The sequence below is a fragment of the Pipistrellus hanaki genome (assembly GCF_964339955.1).
Source record: "Pipistrellus hanaki genome assembly, chromosome: 6".
NCBI classification, from domain to species: Eukaryota; Metazoa; Chordata; class Mammalia; order Chiroptera; family Vespertilionidae; genus Pipistrellus; species Pipistrellus hanaki.
Genome location: NC_140508.1, coordinates 72,714,997 through 72,732,619, shown reverse-complemented (window position 1 = coordinate 72,732,619; position 17,623 = coordinate 72,714,997). Strand labels below are relative to the sequence as shown.

The 17,623-nt window shown below is 41.6% G+C and overlaps 1 protein-coding gene across 5 annotated transcripts in view; it reads right to left on the bottom strand.

Moving 5' to 3' along the window:
* Positions 1-17,623, bottom strand: part of DYM (dymeclin) — a 319,690-nt gene that overhangs the window by 24,888 nt on the left and 277,179 nt on the right. For all 5 annotated transcript variants that reach the window (XM_084888932.1, XM_084888931.1, XM_084888929.1 and 2 more), the window contains 2 exons: positions 16,421-16,603; positions 14,053-14,166 (listed from right to left, as the gene is read on the bottom strand). In XM_084888932.1, coding sequence (XP_084745058.1) covers positions 14,053-14,166; positions 16,421-16,603 — 297 coding nt within the window. The remainder of the gene's footprint in view (positions 1-14,052; positions 14,167-16,420; positions 16,604-17,623) is intronic.

The window sequence follows — 17,623 nt, the reverse complement described above, 5'->3', positions numbered from 1 at the left end:
AAGCATTCAAAAAGAATGTGAACACTGCCATTTTTAGGTGAAATGTTCTATGAATATCAATCAAGTACTTTTCAGATTTCCTATGTCTTTGGCCAATTCCTTTTTGTCTAGTTGTTCTACCAAATGCTAGGAGAGGAATCTGAGTGTCTAGTGCATTAACATTTAATTATGGGTATGGTCAGGTTTGGGTCTACCATGTTTTTTTTTCTAACTAAAGGCCCGTTGCATGAAATTCATGCACAGGTAGGGTCCCTCTGACTGGCCAGCGATCAGGGCTGATCAGGGCTATTTGGCCCAGTCCCAATCTGGATCTGGGCCGACTGGGGCTGGGGGTTGGGGAGGGACTATGGGAGGGCTCCAGGGTGTGTCTGGCCCATCTCACCCAGTCCCAATCGGCCGGATCCCAGCAGCAAGCTAGCCTACTGATCAGAGTGTCTGCCCCCTGGTGGTCAGTGCATGTCATAGCGACTGGTTGACTGGTCAACTGTCTGCCCCCTGGTGGTTAGTGCACATCATAGTGAGCAGTTTAGTGGCCTTAGCATATCATTAGCATATTATGCTTTGATTGGTTGATTGGTCAACCAGTTACCAGATACTTAGCATATTAGGCTTTTATTATATAGGATTAAATCTTGTGTTTCTTTTTTTAAAAAAAAATATTTTAAATTGATTTTTTTTACAGATAGGAAGGTAGAGTGATAGTCAGAAACATCAATGAGAGAGAAACATTAATCAGCTGCCTTCTGCACATTCCCCACTGCAGATGTGCCTGCAACCAAGGTACATGCCCTTGATCAGAATCGAACCTGGGACCCTTCAATCTGCAGACCAACACTCTACCCACTGAGCCAAACCAGTTAGGGCGAATCTTCTGTGTTTCATTCCTTTGTTTCTCTTCCTGCCTTGGGGGAGGGTCTGTGTGATTTGTATATTTTTAATTTGTATGAATTTTAATTTTTCTGTTGGGTTTTTAGCTATTCATTTCAAAATTATTTTATAGTGTCTGCCCTAGAGATTATATATCTTTAACGTTTTACTGTCAATTTAAAGAAAATAATTTACAACTTCATGTAAAATATTGAACATCACACAGGACCACATCATTCATCCTGTCCTATCCTTTACACTATAGCTGGTATTTACCAACTTCTGGTAAATATTCATTTTTTTGGCGGGGGGGGGGGGAGGGGGGCGGGGAGGGAATCACAGTTTCCATCTGGTATCATTTGCATCAGTCCAAAGAACTCCCTTAGCATTTTTTATACTGCAAGTGAGTGGGCAACAAGTTTTTTTAGTTTCCTTTGCTTGATAACATCTTTATTACGTTTTCATTACTTTTTTGTTTGTAAATGCTCACCCCAGGATATTTTTTTCTATTGATTGTTTGGAGAGAGTGGAAAGGGATAAGAGGGAGAGAGAACAGAGAGGAAAGAGGAGAGAGAAACATTGATGTGAGACACATTGATTGATTGCCTCCTACACATGTCCTGACTGGGGTCAGGGATTGAACTTGCAACTCAAGTATGTGCCCTTCACCAGGAATCAAACTCATGACCCTTCAGTTAGCAGGCCGATGCTCTAACCACTGAGCACATCTGCCAGCGCTCATTTTCATTCTTGAATAGTCTTCTCATTGGATACAGAATTCTGAGTTGTCAATTGTTTTTCTTTTGCACTTTAAAGATTTGGTTCAAGACTCCTGGTATCTAATAAGAAGTGATATGTTAACTGGATTGTTGTTCTCCTGTATGTTCTATGCTGCTTTTTCTCATGGCCTTTATCACTAGCTTTCAACACTTTTGACAATGGTGTGCCTTGACATAGGATTCTTTGTGTTTATTGAGGTTGGTGTTAGCATCTCATATCTGCAAATTCCTGTCTTTTTTCTGTTTGGTTCTTTTTATGGTTCCTAGTTCTCGGCTGAGACTTCTTGTTTCTCTGCTGAGCTTTTCATGCATTGAAAACATTTTTCATGCCATGAAAACACTGAGGAAAGTTAAAGTAACTGCTTTAAAATCCTTGTCTTTTAGTTCCAACATCTGGTTCATCTTGGGGTTGAACTCAATTGATTTTCTTTTATGTAGAGAACGTGTTCCATTTTCTTGGTGCCTTGGATGTCGGGAAATTTTGGATTGCATCCGGAATAATATTAAGTTGTGGAGATTCTTGTCTGGGCTTGAACTGCAGACTCTTATTTGTGCAGCAGCGACAATCTCTGTTCGGATCTTCTGTCTTTAGCTGGGCTGCTTAAAGTGCAGTCTACAGATGTGTGGGGAAGGTTTAGTGAGAGCTGTGGGTAGACAGAGTTTAGGGATCCTTTCTCTCTTTCTCTTCTGAGATTCTTCTACTATTTTCAGAGTTCGTGGGTTCTCAGCTTATCTTTTCTAGTTCCCCTCGTGCTCCATCTCTGCTGTGTGTGCCATGGACTGCAATCAGCCCCAAGCTAAAACCTCAGGAACAGGAGGTACGTCTGCCACCTCCCATCCTCCCAGCGAAAGTACGTACACTCTCCACCAGAGCTTCCTGCCTCTGTCCCCTCTTCATCGACAGGGTGGCAAGTCTGGTCTTAGCTCAGACTTTGGGTCTTTGGCTGAGCTGCTCTGTTTCCCATGTGTGGTCCGGGGGTCACTCAGACGCAGACACACAGTCAGGGATTCCCCTCTGGCTCTTCCCTCCTGGGATTCCTGTACTCTCTTCAGCACTCAGGCATTCCCAGCTTTACTTGGAGGATTCCCCAGGCCAGAGAAACGAAGCTTTTCCATGTGAGCTCCTCATCACCCTGCAGTCAAGACTGTGCTTAGCCCCAAGTTAAGAGGCATGGACATGGAAATTACTTATATAACTTCCTATCTCCCTCCTCTACATGAACATGAACTCCCTGCTGTAGTCTGTTTGCTTCTATTCACTTTCCAGGACCTTAAACACAGATATGCTGGCATTATCTGTCCAGGCTTTATAGTTGTTTCTGCAGGGAGTGTCATCTGGTAGGGAGGGTCTTAATCTATGATACCTAGAAGCAGGTATCATCAAGATGATTTTCAACCATGCTGTATTAATTCATTCAATAATATTTAATGAGTAGCTATTCTGTGCAAGGCTGAGTATTATGCTAGACTAGAGGCCCAGTGCACGAATTCATGCACCAGTGGTGTCCCTCGGCTTGGCCTGTGAGATTGGACCAAAAGTGGCTCGCCAACATCCCCCGAGGGGTCCTGAATTGTGAGAGGGAGCAGGCCAGGCCATGGGACCCCACGGGCACACGATCAGGGCCGGGGAGGGATACAGGAGGTTGGCCAGCCAGGGAGGGGCTGCAGGAGGGCTCCAAGGTTTGTCCAGCCCATCTCACTCAGTCTTGATCGGCTGACCCTAGCAGCAAGCTAACCTACCAGTTGGAGCATCTGCCCCCTGGTGGTCCAGTGCACATCATAGTGACTGGTCGACCGGTAGACTGTCTGCCCACTGGTGGTCAGTGTATGTCATAGCAACTGGTTGACCGGTCGACTGTCTGTCCCCTGGTGGCCAGTGGAAGCAGTTGAGCAGCCTTTTCTATGTAGAAAAACTGACTTGAGAATACTGATAAAATATGCAGAACCCACAGAATTATTATAATTTGTTAGTCATTTAAAAAATGATTTTTATCTTTTTATTTTTCTTATTATTTCTTTTTATCAGAAATAATTAATTCTTTACTCATCACCATTAAAGAAAATAATTCTGCAACTATTTGGAGCTATTAACTTTCTGGCATAAATTTTATTACAAAATATTTTGTAAGGACTGTAGTATATGACTTGGACAGTAACTATGGAAGCAATGAAACAATCTCAGTAACTTCCATGGGTCAAAGTTAATAGAAGAGTCAAGATGGGGACAGAAGAATTTTTTTAACCACCATACTAGATTGTCTTCTTAGGAAACGTTAGTTCGTGAACCACAATTTCTGACCAAGCCAAATAAAATAATTCTATCAAAACTAGTAGAGATTTAAAGATTAAAATCACACAGATTAGTATTTCCTTTTCAATGGAAATGTATCAACATTTTACAGAACTGCCCTTGCAACTTGCCATTCCCTTAGTCATTGGAAACCATGGTTTGGAGAACTTGGCAAAAATTATTCTGCTATAACCCCCTGCCTCCAATTTTTATACCTTTTCAATTAAGAGTCTTAGTTTAGTTTTCATGACTACCTAAGATGTAATAATAAAGACTAAATTTTTATATTCTGGGATCACAAAGTAAATACTAGGCTTAATCAAATTCTCATCATTGCAAGAAAGAAAGAAAAAAAAAATCCTGCAGAAACCGGTTTGGTTCAGTGGATAGAGCATCGGCCTGTGGACTGAAGGGTCCCAGGTTTGATTCCGGTCAGGGGCATGTACCTTGGTTGTGGGCACATCCCCAGTGGGGAGTGTGCAGGAGGCAGCTGATCAAGGTTCCTCTCTCATCGATGTTTCTAACTCTCTATCCCTCTCTCTTCCTCTCTGTAAAAAATCAATCAAAGAAAAAAAAGGAAAGAAAAAGAAATCCTATAAACTGCTTACAAATCTACCATATGTTTATTTAAACAAAATTAATGTTAAGACATTATAACAAACACCATGTTAGATTGTTTATCAAGGATGGCTATCCTAAAAATAAATATAGCATGTTTAGTGCAATTCCATTATTATGTATGAGAAAAACCTACGAGTGTCTGAGCATTCCATAAACCAGCAATAGGGATAAGTGTCCAAGCATTTCAAAGATTACCCCCCAACACTACATACAATGACTGTCAAAATCTACAATTTAATTAGGTCTAATTAATTAGGTCTAATTTAATTTGGTTTAATTAATGAATACTTTGGGTTAAACAAATTGATGTAATAGTCAAATAGATTTGTGAGTTTGGAGGAGACAAAAAGAAGGGCTGGCTGAAGTTTACGGCTCAAAGATAAGATGACCTGAAACAATCTTGGACAAGCATTTAAATTCTCTTTAGCCTGTTTCCTCACGTGCAGATGGGAGCTCTCCTCAGGCCTCCTCTGGCTGTTGGGAAGACTAAATGAGAACCCTCATAACTAGCAGAGGGCCTAACACAGGACAAGAAGTTAATGAGTCAGGCTGAAAAGCAGATGCCACTTTTTTTTTAATCTTCACCTGAGGATATATTTGTTTTTATTGGTCTTAGAGAGAGGAGGGAGGGGAAGAAAGGAAGAGAGAGAGGAGAGCAGAAAAGTGCATCCCGACTGGGGATCAAATCAGTTAATGTCAATTATTATTGCATAGTTTCCTATTTACAGTAAAGGAGGGGTTATCTTCTGGTTAATCCAAAAAAACATGACCCAATTTTTAAATACTATAGATATGGTAAAATTCTTAATCCTCCAACTACTGATAATTTATTAAACTGAAGAAAAGAGGGAACCTGGAGACACATAATTGAGTCGGAGGTGGCCTGATCGTGATGTGAGAACCTGCGCAGACCTGGAGAATTCCTTCCTAATGTTCAAGTTGCTCCCTAGTAAGCGAACCGGGCACCAGAGACACGCCCTGCTGTGGACGCAGACAGTGAGCCCTCTGAGCTGTGGCTTCTAATTCAGCTCCCGGGGGACACACTAACTTTATTTATTTCCTTCCAGACCCTGTAGGAGAAACAAGCAACTTAGGATCTCAGGGTCTGTTCTTTGTGTGTCTGTTTATGCACGATGGTCCAAGAAAACTAACTACCTGGTATGCCTTTCCCAGACTTCACGCAATACCAGTAAGAAGAGGATGTTTAGAATGACATTAATACTATTTACTCTGAACAGCCAAGTTGTTTAACTATATAGACAGATTTATCCAGACTGTATATTCCCACACAGGATATTACACAAATATTTTAGAAGGCTATGTCAAATAACATTTGATTGAAAAGTATTTTATTTTGTTGAAAGTCAATTACTATGCTATGGACTTCTATATCTTAATGTTTACTTGCCCAAAATTGGAATAATAATTCTAGTACAAATTTGGCTTTAGTTCTATGATACCAACGAAACTTCAAAAACTCTCGGCTCATCTTTTTCAGTTGACATTGCTGGTTAACTTCCCACGGGTAAGGGGGAACTGTACTCTTCTTAACAACCCAAAAAGTGGTTGGAAAGAACTCTGAATAATCTTAATGTTTAATTTATATTTTAAGAAAGAACAAGTTAATAAGTATACACTATTCCACACTTTATCATAAAGAGCTTACTAAAACAGCATTTCCAATGTGAAACATCCTTTTACATTAATCTTGCATACAAAGCTATTATTACATACCCAACAATTATTTTATTAGTAGATATTAGTAAGCAGCCCAGACCATAATGTGCTATCATGTGGTGTAATACAAATATTATTCAACACAGTTTGAATCTTCAATCAACTTTAGATGCAGCAGTATTCTGTGAATTAAACTCTAGAGGTTTTAAGTGATTCATTTTATTATAAACACTCAATCCAAAAAGATGATTAAAATAATTGAGATAGGCTTGATTATAAACAGCCTTTTTTTCTCTAGTAACATCTGTGGTAATAATGTGCTATCACTTAAACCAACTGAGGATGATTCACTATTTATGAATAAATAAAATTTTAGTTTCTCTTCTATTACTGGAGATGCCCCCTCCCTTCTTTTAATATTCACCCCACGATATGTTTTATCGATTTTTTTTTTTTTTGAGAAAGAGGAAGGGAAAGGGAGAGAAGACACACCAATGATAGAAAGAAACATCAACTGATTTCCTCCTTTACATACGTGCCCCAACCAAGGATCAAACCTGCAGTTGGGTGGGTGTCCTCCCTGAGAACTGAACACTCGACCCTTTGGTGCACAGGATGACTCCAACCAACCGAGCCACACCGACCAGGCCCGCTTCCCCACTCTTTTTATTAGCTAAGTCCTCCATCCTCCATCCTCTGTCCCTCTTGCAACCACAGTGTGAGGCAATAAGCTGGAGCTGCGAGTACAGGTTCTTCTACGTTTCAGAACAAAATTAATTGGACCACATAAGGGGTTTATCCGTGACTTTGGCCTCAACAGGATTTTAAAAAAATAAATGTTTTTATTGATTTCAGAGATAGGAAGGGAGAGGGAGAGAGGAATAGAAACATCAATGATGAGAGAGAATAACTGATTGGCTGCCTCTAGCATGTCCCCTAATGGGGATCAAAATTGCAACCTGGGCATAGGTACTGACCAGGAATCAAACCATGACCTCCTGGTTCATATGTCGATGCTCAACCACTGAGCCACACCAGCCAGGCTTCTCATTACAGTATTGAGCAACCACTATGTACAGGACTCCTAATCGCAAGGAAGTTATAGATGGTAGAGAAAAACAGTTGACAACTACATACACAGCAGAAAGGATAGGAATATATATATTTGTCAAAATGTAAATATAAAATGCTTTGGGTATTTAGAGGGAGGCATACATAGGTAGATGAATAAAAGGAAAGGGTTTAAAGGTTGTTAAACTCATCAAGACCTTTAATGAATGCTGAGAATTTAAATAAGCAAAAAGCAAAGGATTGGGATTAACATATTGGGAAGAGAGAATTGTGTAAGCAATTCAAAAAATGCAGGAAGGAAGATGCAAAAGGCACAAATAGTTCTGGCTGCTGGAGCCCTGGGCAGAAAAAGGAGAATGAGAAAGACAAGACAGTAACAGCAAGTTGGAATTAGCCTGTGAAAGGTCTAGAATCCCACTCTGAGGATTCCAGACTGTATCTAGTAGCAACAGGGCACTGACCTCTAAATATTTTTTAATTGGAAGAGGATGTTACTAGAAATTTTTGCTCTGAAAAAATTCTTCATGGAATGTTAGAAGATAGAATTCCAGACTCAAGAATTGCAAGAAACCTCTTTAGGATTATCCTGTTTAATATTTTATAATAAACTAGAGGCCTGGTGCACAAATTCATACACCAGTGAGGTCCCTTGGCCTGGTCTGTGGGATCGGGACAAAACCGGCTCTCCAACATTCCTCCAGGGGTCCTAGATTATAAGAGGGTGTAGGCCAAGATGAGGGACCCCACGGGTGCACAATCGGGGCCGGGGAGGGACGCAGGAGGTTGGCCAGCCAGGGAGGAACTGCAGGAGGGCTCCAGAGCATGTCTGGTCCATCTCACTGATTCCCGATCAGCTGGATCCCAGCAGCAAGCAAACCTACCTGTTAGAGTGTCTGCCTCCTGGTGGTCAGTGCACATCATAGCAAGCGGTTAAGTAGCCTTAGCTTAACATTAGCATATTAAGCTTTGATTGGTTGAAGGACAACCTGACACTTAGCATATAGGCTTTTATTATATAGGAATAGAGTCCCGGTGCATGAAATGAATGTGTGTGTGTGGGGTGTCCCTCAGCCCAGGCCGCACCCTCTCCAATCTGGGACCCTTGAGGATGTCCTACCGGGATCGGACCTAAACGGGCAGTCAGACATCCCTCTCACAATCCAGGACTGCTGGATTGTGAGAGGGATGTCTGACTGCCTTCCTGATTGCCCCTAACCACTTCTGCCTGCCAGCCTGATCACCCCCTAACCACACCCCTGCCAGCCTGCCTTCCTGATTGCCCCTAACCACTTCTGCCTGCCAGCCTGATCACCCCCTAACCACACCCCTGCCTTCCTGATTGCCCCTAACCACTTCTGCCTGCCAGCCTGATCACCCCCTAACCACACCCCTGCCAGCCTGATTGATGCCTAACTGCTCCCCTGCCAGCCTGTTTGCCCCTAACTGTCCTCCCCTGTAGGCCTGGTCATCCCTAACTACTTTCCCCTGCAGGCCTGGTCACCCCTACCTGACCTCCTCCGCAGGCTTATTGCCCCAACTGCCCACCCTTGCAGGCTGGTCCCTCCCAACTGCCCTTCCCTGCTGATCATCTTGTGGCAGCCATCTTTGACCACATAGGCAGCAATCTTGTGTGTTGGAGTGATGGTCAATTTGCATATTACTCTTTTATTAGATAGAATAGAGGCCTGGTGCATGGTTGGGGCCAGCTGGTTTGCCCTGAAGGGTGTCCCGGATCAGGGTGGGGGTTCCCTTGGGGCATGGGGCGGCCTGGGCAAGGGGCCTGTGGTGGTTTGCAGGCCGGCCACACCCCCCAGTGACCCAAGCAGAGGCCCTGGGATCTGGGATTTATCTTCGATAATTGAAACTTTGTAGCCTTGATCAGATACAAGCTTCATGCTTGCACCTTGGCCGCAGCCATTTTTGTTGGGATTTATCTTCGATAACTGAAACCTTGTAGCCTTGAGTGGAGGCCTAGGCCGGCCAGGGTGTGCAGAAAGCGTGGCTTCTTCCATGACTGGGGAAATCCAAGCTTCCTGCTCACTCTGTGGCTGCAGCCATCTTGGTTGGGTTAATTTGCATACTTGCTCCTGATTGGCTGGTGGGTTTGGCTTGTGGGTATAGCAGAGGTACAGTCAATTTGCATATTACTCTTTTATTAGATAGGATTCTTTCAACTTTTTTCCCCAATGTTATGGATTGAGACCCCTTACCATTGGTGCTCTTTTTTTAAAAAAATATATTTCTATTGATTTCAGAAAAAAGGAAGAGAGAAGGAGAGAGAGATGGGAACATTAGTGATGAGAGAGAATCATTGATTGGCTGCCTCCTGCACACCAGCTACTGGGGTACTGGGGATTGAGCCTGCAACCCAGGCAAGTCATGACCTCGACTGGAATCAAACCTGGGACCCTTCTGGCTGCAGGTTGACACTCTATCCATTGAGCCAAACCAGATAGGGCAATTTACCATTCAGACTTTATTGTGACTACTTGACTATTTTATGAAAGCACTATGAACCGCCAAATCACTTTGTCAGAAAGCATTCCCTTAGGTTGAAATAGTATCTGTCTTGGTTCCGTATTCTACCCCATTGTCTTATGGTATAAAATGAAATGCTTAATTTCTCTCTTTTACAATATAATCCTTAAAGTAGTTGACTTTTCATACTGCTTCATCAGTTTCTTTTGATCCTATGCTGCATAGTTTGCAACTCAAGCATTCAGGGGCTGAAAGTCTGAAAACTACATTTCTTAGACCAGTGTCGGCAAACTCATTAGTGAACAGAACCAAATAGCAACAGTACAATGATTGAAATTTCTTTTGAGAGCCAAATTTTTTAAACTTAAACTTCTTCTAATGCCATTTCTTGAAAACAGACTCGCCCAGGCCGTGGTATTTTGTGGAAGAGCCACACTCGAGAGGTCAAAGAGCCGTGGTTTGCCGACCACTGTCCCAGACGCTCTCCAGTAAGGCTTGGGTTAGACTGTGGCAATGCGAGGAAACTGGGAGTCGTTGGAAGGTAGGAGAGAAACAGAGTGGTTGTGCTCTGGTAACAGTGGTGGGCAAGCCAATAGGCTTCAGCAGATGTAAAGTCTTGCCCTGGCTTCCAGCAATCTTCCTGCAGCCCCACGTGGATGTGCAGGCAGGCCAAATCACCGCTGATGGCACCCCTGCCACATCTGATTTCCTGAGAGCCACAGTGGCTTTCCCTGAGCTTTGGCTTCCCCGTCCTTTCAACAATTTCTTTCTGTTTGAAATGAGGGGTTTAAGTTCCCTGACAGATTTGGTAGGGAAAACAGAAGCTACCGTATTTTTCCATGTATAAAATGCCCCCATGTATAAGACACCCACTGCTTTTCCAACCCAGAAAAGAAAGAAATCAATAGTTTAAACATTTTGCTGGTTTTCCTCTTAAAATCGTCTCTTTTTTGCATCTCAAGAAGTTGCTCTTCCTGTTTTCTCCACTGTCTGATCATACACTCAGAGGGAGGAGGTCCAAATTGTCTCTCTGCAGCTCTTTTTCCATGCTCTTTTGCACAGCTGATTACATCAGTTTGGATTTTGCAGAGTAAGACAATCCCTTACTAGTATTTATCTTTTTATTTTTTTGCATCTTTATGGGTTCAGAACGCTCCTGTCCCTGTTGCATCTGGCACTCTCCACCTCCAATTACAGCATCAGCTGACGTCAGTAACAATAAAGCTTGTGATTGGAGGAAGCCTGTTTGACAAGGCATGGGCAGCTACACACCTGTGGGGTGCCCTCCTTGGCTGACTTCCATATATAAGATACCCCTTGATTTTCAGTCTAACGATTTTAGAAAAAAAAAAAAAATAGCATCTTATACACAGAAAAATACAGTACTCTCTATAACTAAAATATAAAGAATTTTCATGGAAAATAGAGGTTTATGCAACTACAGGAAAAAATAGGTAGGCAGAGATCAGGGAAGCTGCAACGAACAAAGTCAACAGCATGGGAGAATGGCTCTCAAGAGCTCACTGCAAGTTGCTGAAAACCTCAACACCTCTGGAGGCCCTCAGCGACCTTTGCCACCTACAGCACCGAGTCAGGCTACAGCAGGATATGCTTCTGGAGAAAAATGGCCTCTTCTCATCAACCTTCCAAATCTCACCCACGTGACTTTCTCTGGCAGACTCTAACTCAGAACTACACAGCAAGGAGGATTCTGGGAAATGCATCCTGGTTCTCTCTGTAATGCAGAAGAGACTGGAGAAGAGGGTGATGGTGATACACAGGTGACAACAGGTGAACCAGCTCCTGAATCCTATTTTTCTTATGCGCCATATCCCAACTTTTATCATTTTATGTTTCTTCTTTATGTTCATATCTTACTATGCTGCCTGCTATTATGATCTGAAAGGTGACCCCATTATCGTAAATGAACTCTTCCTCATAAAAGATATCCCCATCAACTATTATATAATTAAAAATAAACATTAAAAAAATGCCCTCAGATTAATAATTTTTCATTATATCGTTTCTTTCATCTCCTGAGAGAGAAAACTGCTACGAAAATTTATGCAGTTTTGTGCTTTGTAGAGAACAATAATTTTGTATATGTACAAACAGAATTACACTCTTAGAAATGGAGAGGTTCTTAAAAGTCACAAAGTTAGATTTCCCAACCAATATTTGAGTCTTTACAATTGGAATGATAAGTAATCACACACGTGCTCCTTACTTTTTGCTCTTGTGGCCAACGTACCTCAACACTCTTTCTACTGCACCTGAACTCGGCCCTGGAATCTTACTCCATTCACCACCCTAGCCAGCTAGTACCGATAGTTAAGAGCATCCCTGCCAAGTGGCCATTAGCCTATTCCCCTAACATCTCCATGCAGTGAGAATGAATACATCACTTCCCAAAAGCTGCCCCTTCCACCTCTAAATAATTCCATCTGCTAGAAAGTTCTTCCTTATATGGACCCGAAATGCAAGTTCCTGTATGTAGCTTCTACCCACTGGTCCTATTCCTGAGACCAGAAGGAACAAGTCCAAAGCTGCTTTCATAAACAACTGTTCCAATACTTGAACACAGCCTCTTCTGCTTGAGTCTTGTCTTCTTAAAGCTAATAACAACAATATGAGTTCCTCTAACCACTTCCTGTGTTCCTGCACAATTTTGGTGATTCTCTGGAAGTTTTCCAGATTGTCTCAAGGTGTGGCATCCGAAAATTTGCTCTGAATTGTCTAGTACAGACAGCTCCCACACATTAGTAGCATGTATATGCAAAGTTTGTTGAGCTGCACACTGTTTAGCAAAGCAGAGTCAGACTTCTAACCATGACAGACTGGGCCAACCAATATCTGAAAGTTGTCTTTGAGACCCACACAGATCAAGTACAAACCCACTCCCGAAAACAACTCTTCCAACACTTACAGACCAATTCTTTAACTAGTCTGTCAGAACCATTTTCCCCTTTACTATATTTTAATTTTTTCCTACATTACCTTCTAAGTGTCTTACGTATTCGGTCTTAAGCTAACAGCACAGAGCATCAGAGTGGATGCTTGGCCTCTCCATAGTGTTTTATCACAACCAGCTCTTCCAAGTCACTGTTGGGGGCTGTGTTTTCTGCACCATCACTAAGCCACTGCTTAACGAGGGCTTGAGAGAGACTGTTGTAGGATGTGAAAATAGTTTGTTACAATAACAGAGCGTGTGAGACAACAGCACGTTAGTCTCGTAGCCTCACCGGAGCTCCACTGTACAGAACAGCCGCGTGTGCGCGCACAGTGCTGAGCAACAGCGGCTATTTCTGTTCATCAGCAAAAATGGCACCACCATGCGTCCCCCCAAACTATGCCCTTTACCTTTCACCTGAGAAAATTAGTCTATTTTATTTTTGAAAATTAGTCTTGAAATATGCATTTTCATCCTGAATCTCTTCAGAAACACAGCTAACACACAATGTAGATGTCTTCTTAAAACACAACGTTCCCTACGTCTTTCATAAAAGGCTCCTCTTGCCACAGATAAACCCAGGCACAGAGATACAGGGTGGCGATTATGAGCAGGGACTCTGGAGCCAGACTGACTGGAAATGAATCAGTTTCATAATTTTCTAGTTTTATGACTTGGGTATGTTACTTACCTTCTCAGTGCATTAGTCTGCTCAGCTGAAAAATGAGAATGATGGTACCGACCCCCACTTCCTTAAAGGGTTGTTGTGAGGATCGAATAAGTTAATCTATGCAAGACACTTACAACCCCACCCGCACTGAGTAAACACCAGGCAGGTAAATACCAGGCCATTGTGGCAAATATCATCACCACCTTCACCTTTCCATCAACTCTTGATGATACTTAGAAGAATGAATTTATTTCACTGGGTTAAAAAAAAAATAAGGTGCTCCTTTATGTAAATTACTCACACTATATGCAATGGGATGAAGGTATCAGTCCTCCTTTTGCTACTTTGGGAAAACTCTGAGAACCCTTCTTCATCACAGTCTGCGCATCAGTGTACAGGAGAGCGCGCATCAGTGTACAGGAGAGCATACAGCAGTGTACAGGAGAGTGTACACCAGTGTACAGGAGAGTGTACGCCAGTGTACAGGAGCGCGTACATCAATGTACAGGAGAGCGTGCATCAGTGTACAGGAGAGCGGCGATAGTTAGGGAGCCTCTTCTAGTGCAAGGACTGGGTAAGTGGTCTGATTCTGAGCAGAGGCTGCTCAGACACTGAGTGCGAGAGCGTGTGTTTCATTTGCCCGTCCTACCTTCAGCCTGTCTTTGGGCAGAGCAACAATTCCTTGCTTGATGATTTCCAGGACCCGTTCCACTGAGAGCTCAGCGCCAGCCTGTAGCAACCTGGAGCTGAAGAAGGTGATCACCTGGAATGCAGAATGGGATTTTTTAAACAAGTAGACGTAGGAGACGTATTTTCAGCTGGTCTTTTCACATAGTGCCTTTCTCACATGGTCGCCAAACTATCATAACTGCACATCTTATCGTGACCTGGCTTTTCTCACTAGCCCTCCTAACTGCGTCCTCTCCATAGAGTTTGATGTCTGAGTTACAGTCGGCCTGAGTGTTCAGGGCTCGTTGGCCATCCTGCGGTTAAGCAGGCTCCTGAATCTGCTTTCTTGTGCTGCCTCACCTTGCGTTTATATCTAAGTTGGAGAGCAGCACCTATTAGAAGGTAGAGAAAGAAAGCTAAAGCTTAAAGCCTGTTAATACTGAGGCTTCATAGTAACTAAGAAGAAAAAAAAAAGCGAAATAAGAAAGGAATGTGAAGATAATGGCTAAAACGATGTTCTGGGCAGTCTTTATACATTTAATTTTCCCACCACACTTATATCATGATCAGCAGTGATAATCAACAGCAAGCTATAATTACTTCTGCTCATGTCACAGCACAGCCTGAACTAAGCAGCGGCATTCTGGACATAACACTGTCCCTCAATATCTGTCACAAAACACTAAAAGACTATCATATCTTAGCAAATCATTTTAGCACCACAGTGATAACAAATCAAGACATTGTCGATCCCTTGTTATTCAAGAACATCACACTTGATTTAACCTTGTTCGCCATTTGTAGGGCCGCCATATTGGCAACTGAATGAACTAGTTTGGAGTTCAGTAAGGATGGTTGGGTCTGGAAATACACAAAATCTAACTTGAATTTTACAGTGAGCAGAGATAAAAATAGTTCTTGCCTTTATCATACTACACATCCGTTATTGTTCACCACCTCTGTTCTCTACTTATTTTTTATTTTTAAAAATATTTTTATTGATTTTTTACAGAGAGGAAGGGAGAGAGATAGTTAGAAACATCAATGAGAGAGAGACATCAATCAGCCGCCTCCTGCACACCCCCCACTGGGGGCGTGCCTGCAACCAGGGTACATGCCCTTGATGGGGATAGAACCCGGGACCTTTCAGTCCGCAGGCCTATCCACTGAGCCAAACAGGTTTTGGCTGTTCTCTACGTATATTAAGCCATGAAATTTCTTCTCTTTATTGTGTGGTAACCCTATTTTGTCCTGCTGCCTATTCAGCCAGCTCATTTAATCTTATGAGTTAGATGGGAGGCATGCATCCCACTGGCTAATAGAAATTTGGCCACTTGAAAAACACTTGTCTAACTCCTTCTGCAGAAGTTAAAAACGCTCCAAGGTTAGTCACTCCTGTCTCAGATATTTAACATTGCTGAATGTCTTAATGAAAAATATCAACTCTCAACTCCCTGTCAGCTAAAAATAACAGCAGATTCATAGTGTCCTCTCCCAATACTTCTCAAGGTTAACTTCGTGAAAAAAGAAATAGTAAAGACTTGCTTAAGCCAAAATTTCAGGGGCATTTAGGGGAGAGAAGGTAAAGTGCTGAAAGAAGCAAAAAGTAGAGATGTTATTTATATCTCTGCTATGGCATTTTTTTCAAAACATGTAAAAAGAGTTTAAAATGTTTCTGAATAAATTTCAGAATAGTGTGCCTAGCACTATTTTGGATGGCAGTGTTCAACAAAAAGTTGTTGGAAAGCTTGCTCATTTGGAATCTTACTTAGGTTTATCCTAGTGAATGTTGAAAGCATAGAGTTTATAATGGATTGAAGGGTCTGTCTGAGTGACTTATTAGCTAAGTGACCTGAGCCAGCCTTTTTCCTTTCATGAGCTGCTTTGCTTCAATGGGATTGTTGAAGATTCAAACGAGATAATGTATATGTAAATGACTTACAACGCAAATATGTAATCATTATCTTAGACAAAGATTCTTAGGCTTGGATTTATGTTAAAATCACCTAGAAACCCTCTCTTAGCACCTAAGTTTTCTTATCTGGGATAATGGTTAAATCTATTTTTAGGATATTCATAATATAGATATTAAGATGTGAGATTTTCAAAGGATTGATATTACATAAAAATGTTAATGATCTAAATGTTAGGTAATATATGTTTGTGTGTATATATGTCTATACATATAAGATATACACACAAGGAATGCAACAATTGTTATAGCAGAATAGAGGGCAAACATAGTTAATATTAAAGAGACTCTATTATAGTTTTTATCAAGGTTTGTTAAACTCCTCTACTTTAATATTTAAAAAAGAACCATGATAAATACCTCCATTTACACTTACCAGATCAATATTTTGCATTATATCCTGAAAAGAAGGATGAGTTCGGAATTGCTCAAAGAGATCTCGTTTGTAAAGCAGTGCATACACCAAGTTTGGGTTGTGGTGAAGAGACGTTGTCAGGCAGGAATTGATGATCTCTAACATCATTCGGATCACTTCCTCGATGACATTTAGGTCTTGTGCCTGATAAAGAAAGACAATACCCACACAGAGTCAGTGTTTTACTCCTTAACACAGAATTAATTGGAATAAGAACCATAAAACGTAAGAGCCATTACGAGCCCTGACAGGCTTGGCTCAGTGGATATAGCATTGGTTTGCGGAATGAAAGGTGCCAGGTTCGATTCCGGTCAAGGGCATGCACCCTGGTTGCGGGCACATCCTTAGTAGGGGGTGTGCAGGAGGCAGCTGATAGATGTTTCTCTTTCGTCGATGTTTCTCACTCTCTATCCCTCTCCCTTCCTCTCTGTAAAAAAATCAATAAAATATATTTAAAAAAAAAAAAGAGCCATTATGAGTACCTCTGTCAGGTTCTTTTTAATAAAAGCTCTATCCCAGTTCTCAATTTCTAGCAGTGAACCTGGTGCCAGTGTGTCGCCTCTCACCTGGCACCTTTCACTGCCTCCTGCACACAGGGATTGAACCGGCAACGGAGGTACATGCCCTTGAACATGCCCTCGAACAGAATTGAGGTTGAGGTCCTTTAGTCTGTGGGTCAATGCTCTATCCACTGAGCCAAACTCACTAGGGCTCAGATGATATTTAAAGAAGGTTGCTATTGGATTATTTTCCATAAAGATTAAGTAAGGTAGCATTTGTAAAGCCCTTAAAACAGTGTGTAACACATGGTAAGTATCACATGAGAGCTTTTAAAATATAAAAACAGATACATCAAAGTATTTGAAAGGATAAAAGTAATTTTAATTTTGGACATATTACAAAAAAGAACAAAAAGATAAAAATGCCTTTAGAAAGTTAATAAAATTCAATTATTATAACTGCAAATAACTTAGAAATCACATTTCTTAACCTTAACTATAAGCCTCCAAATTTCATTTCTATTAATTTACAAAACTGGTCCTTTAAAAAAAGCCAAAACAGGTCCATCAGAGGATAATGCATAGGAAAATTGACTTACATTTATGGAATAACAAAGTTTTATAAAAACACATGTTTTTAAAAACTGTTTCCTCTGTACTGTTA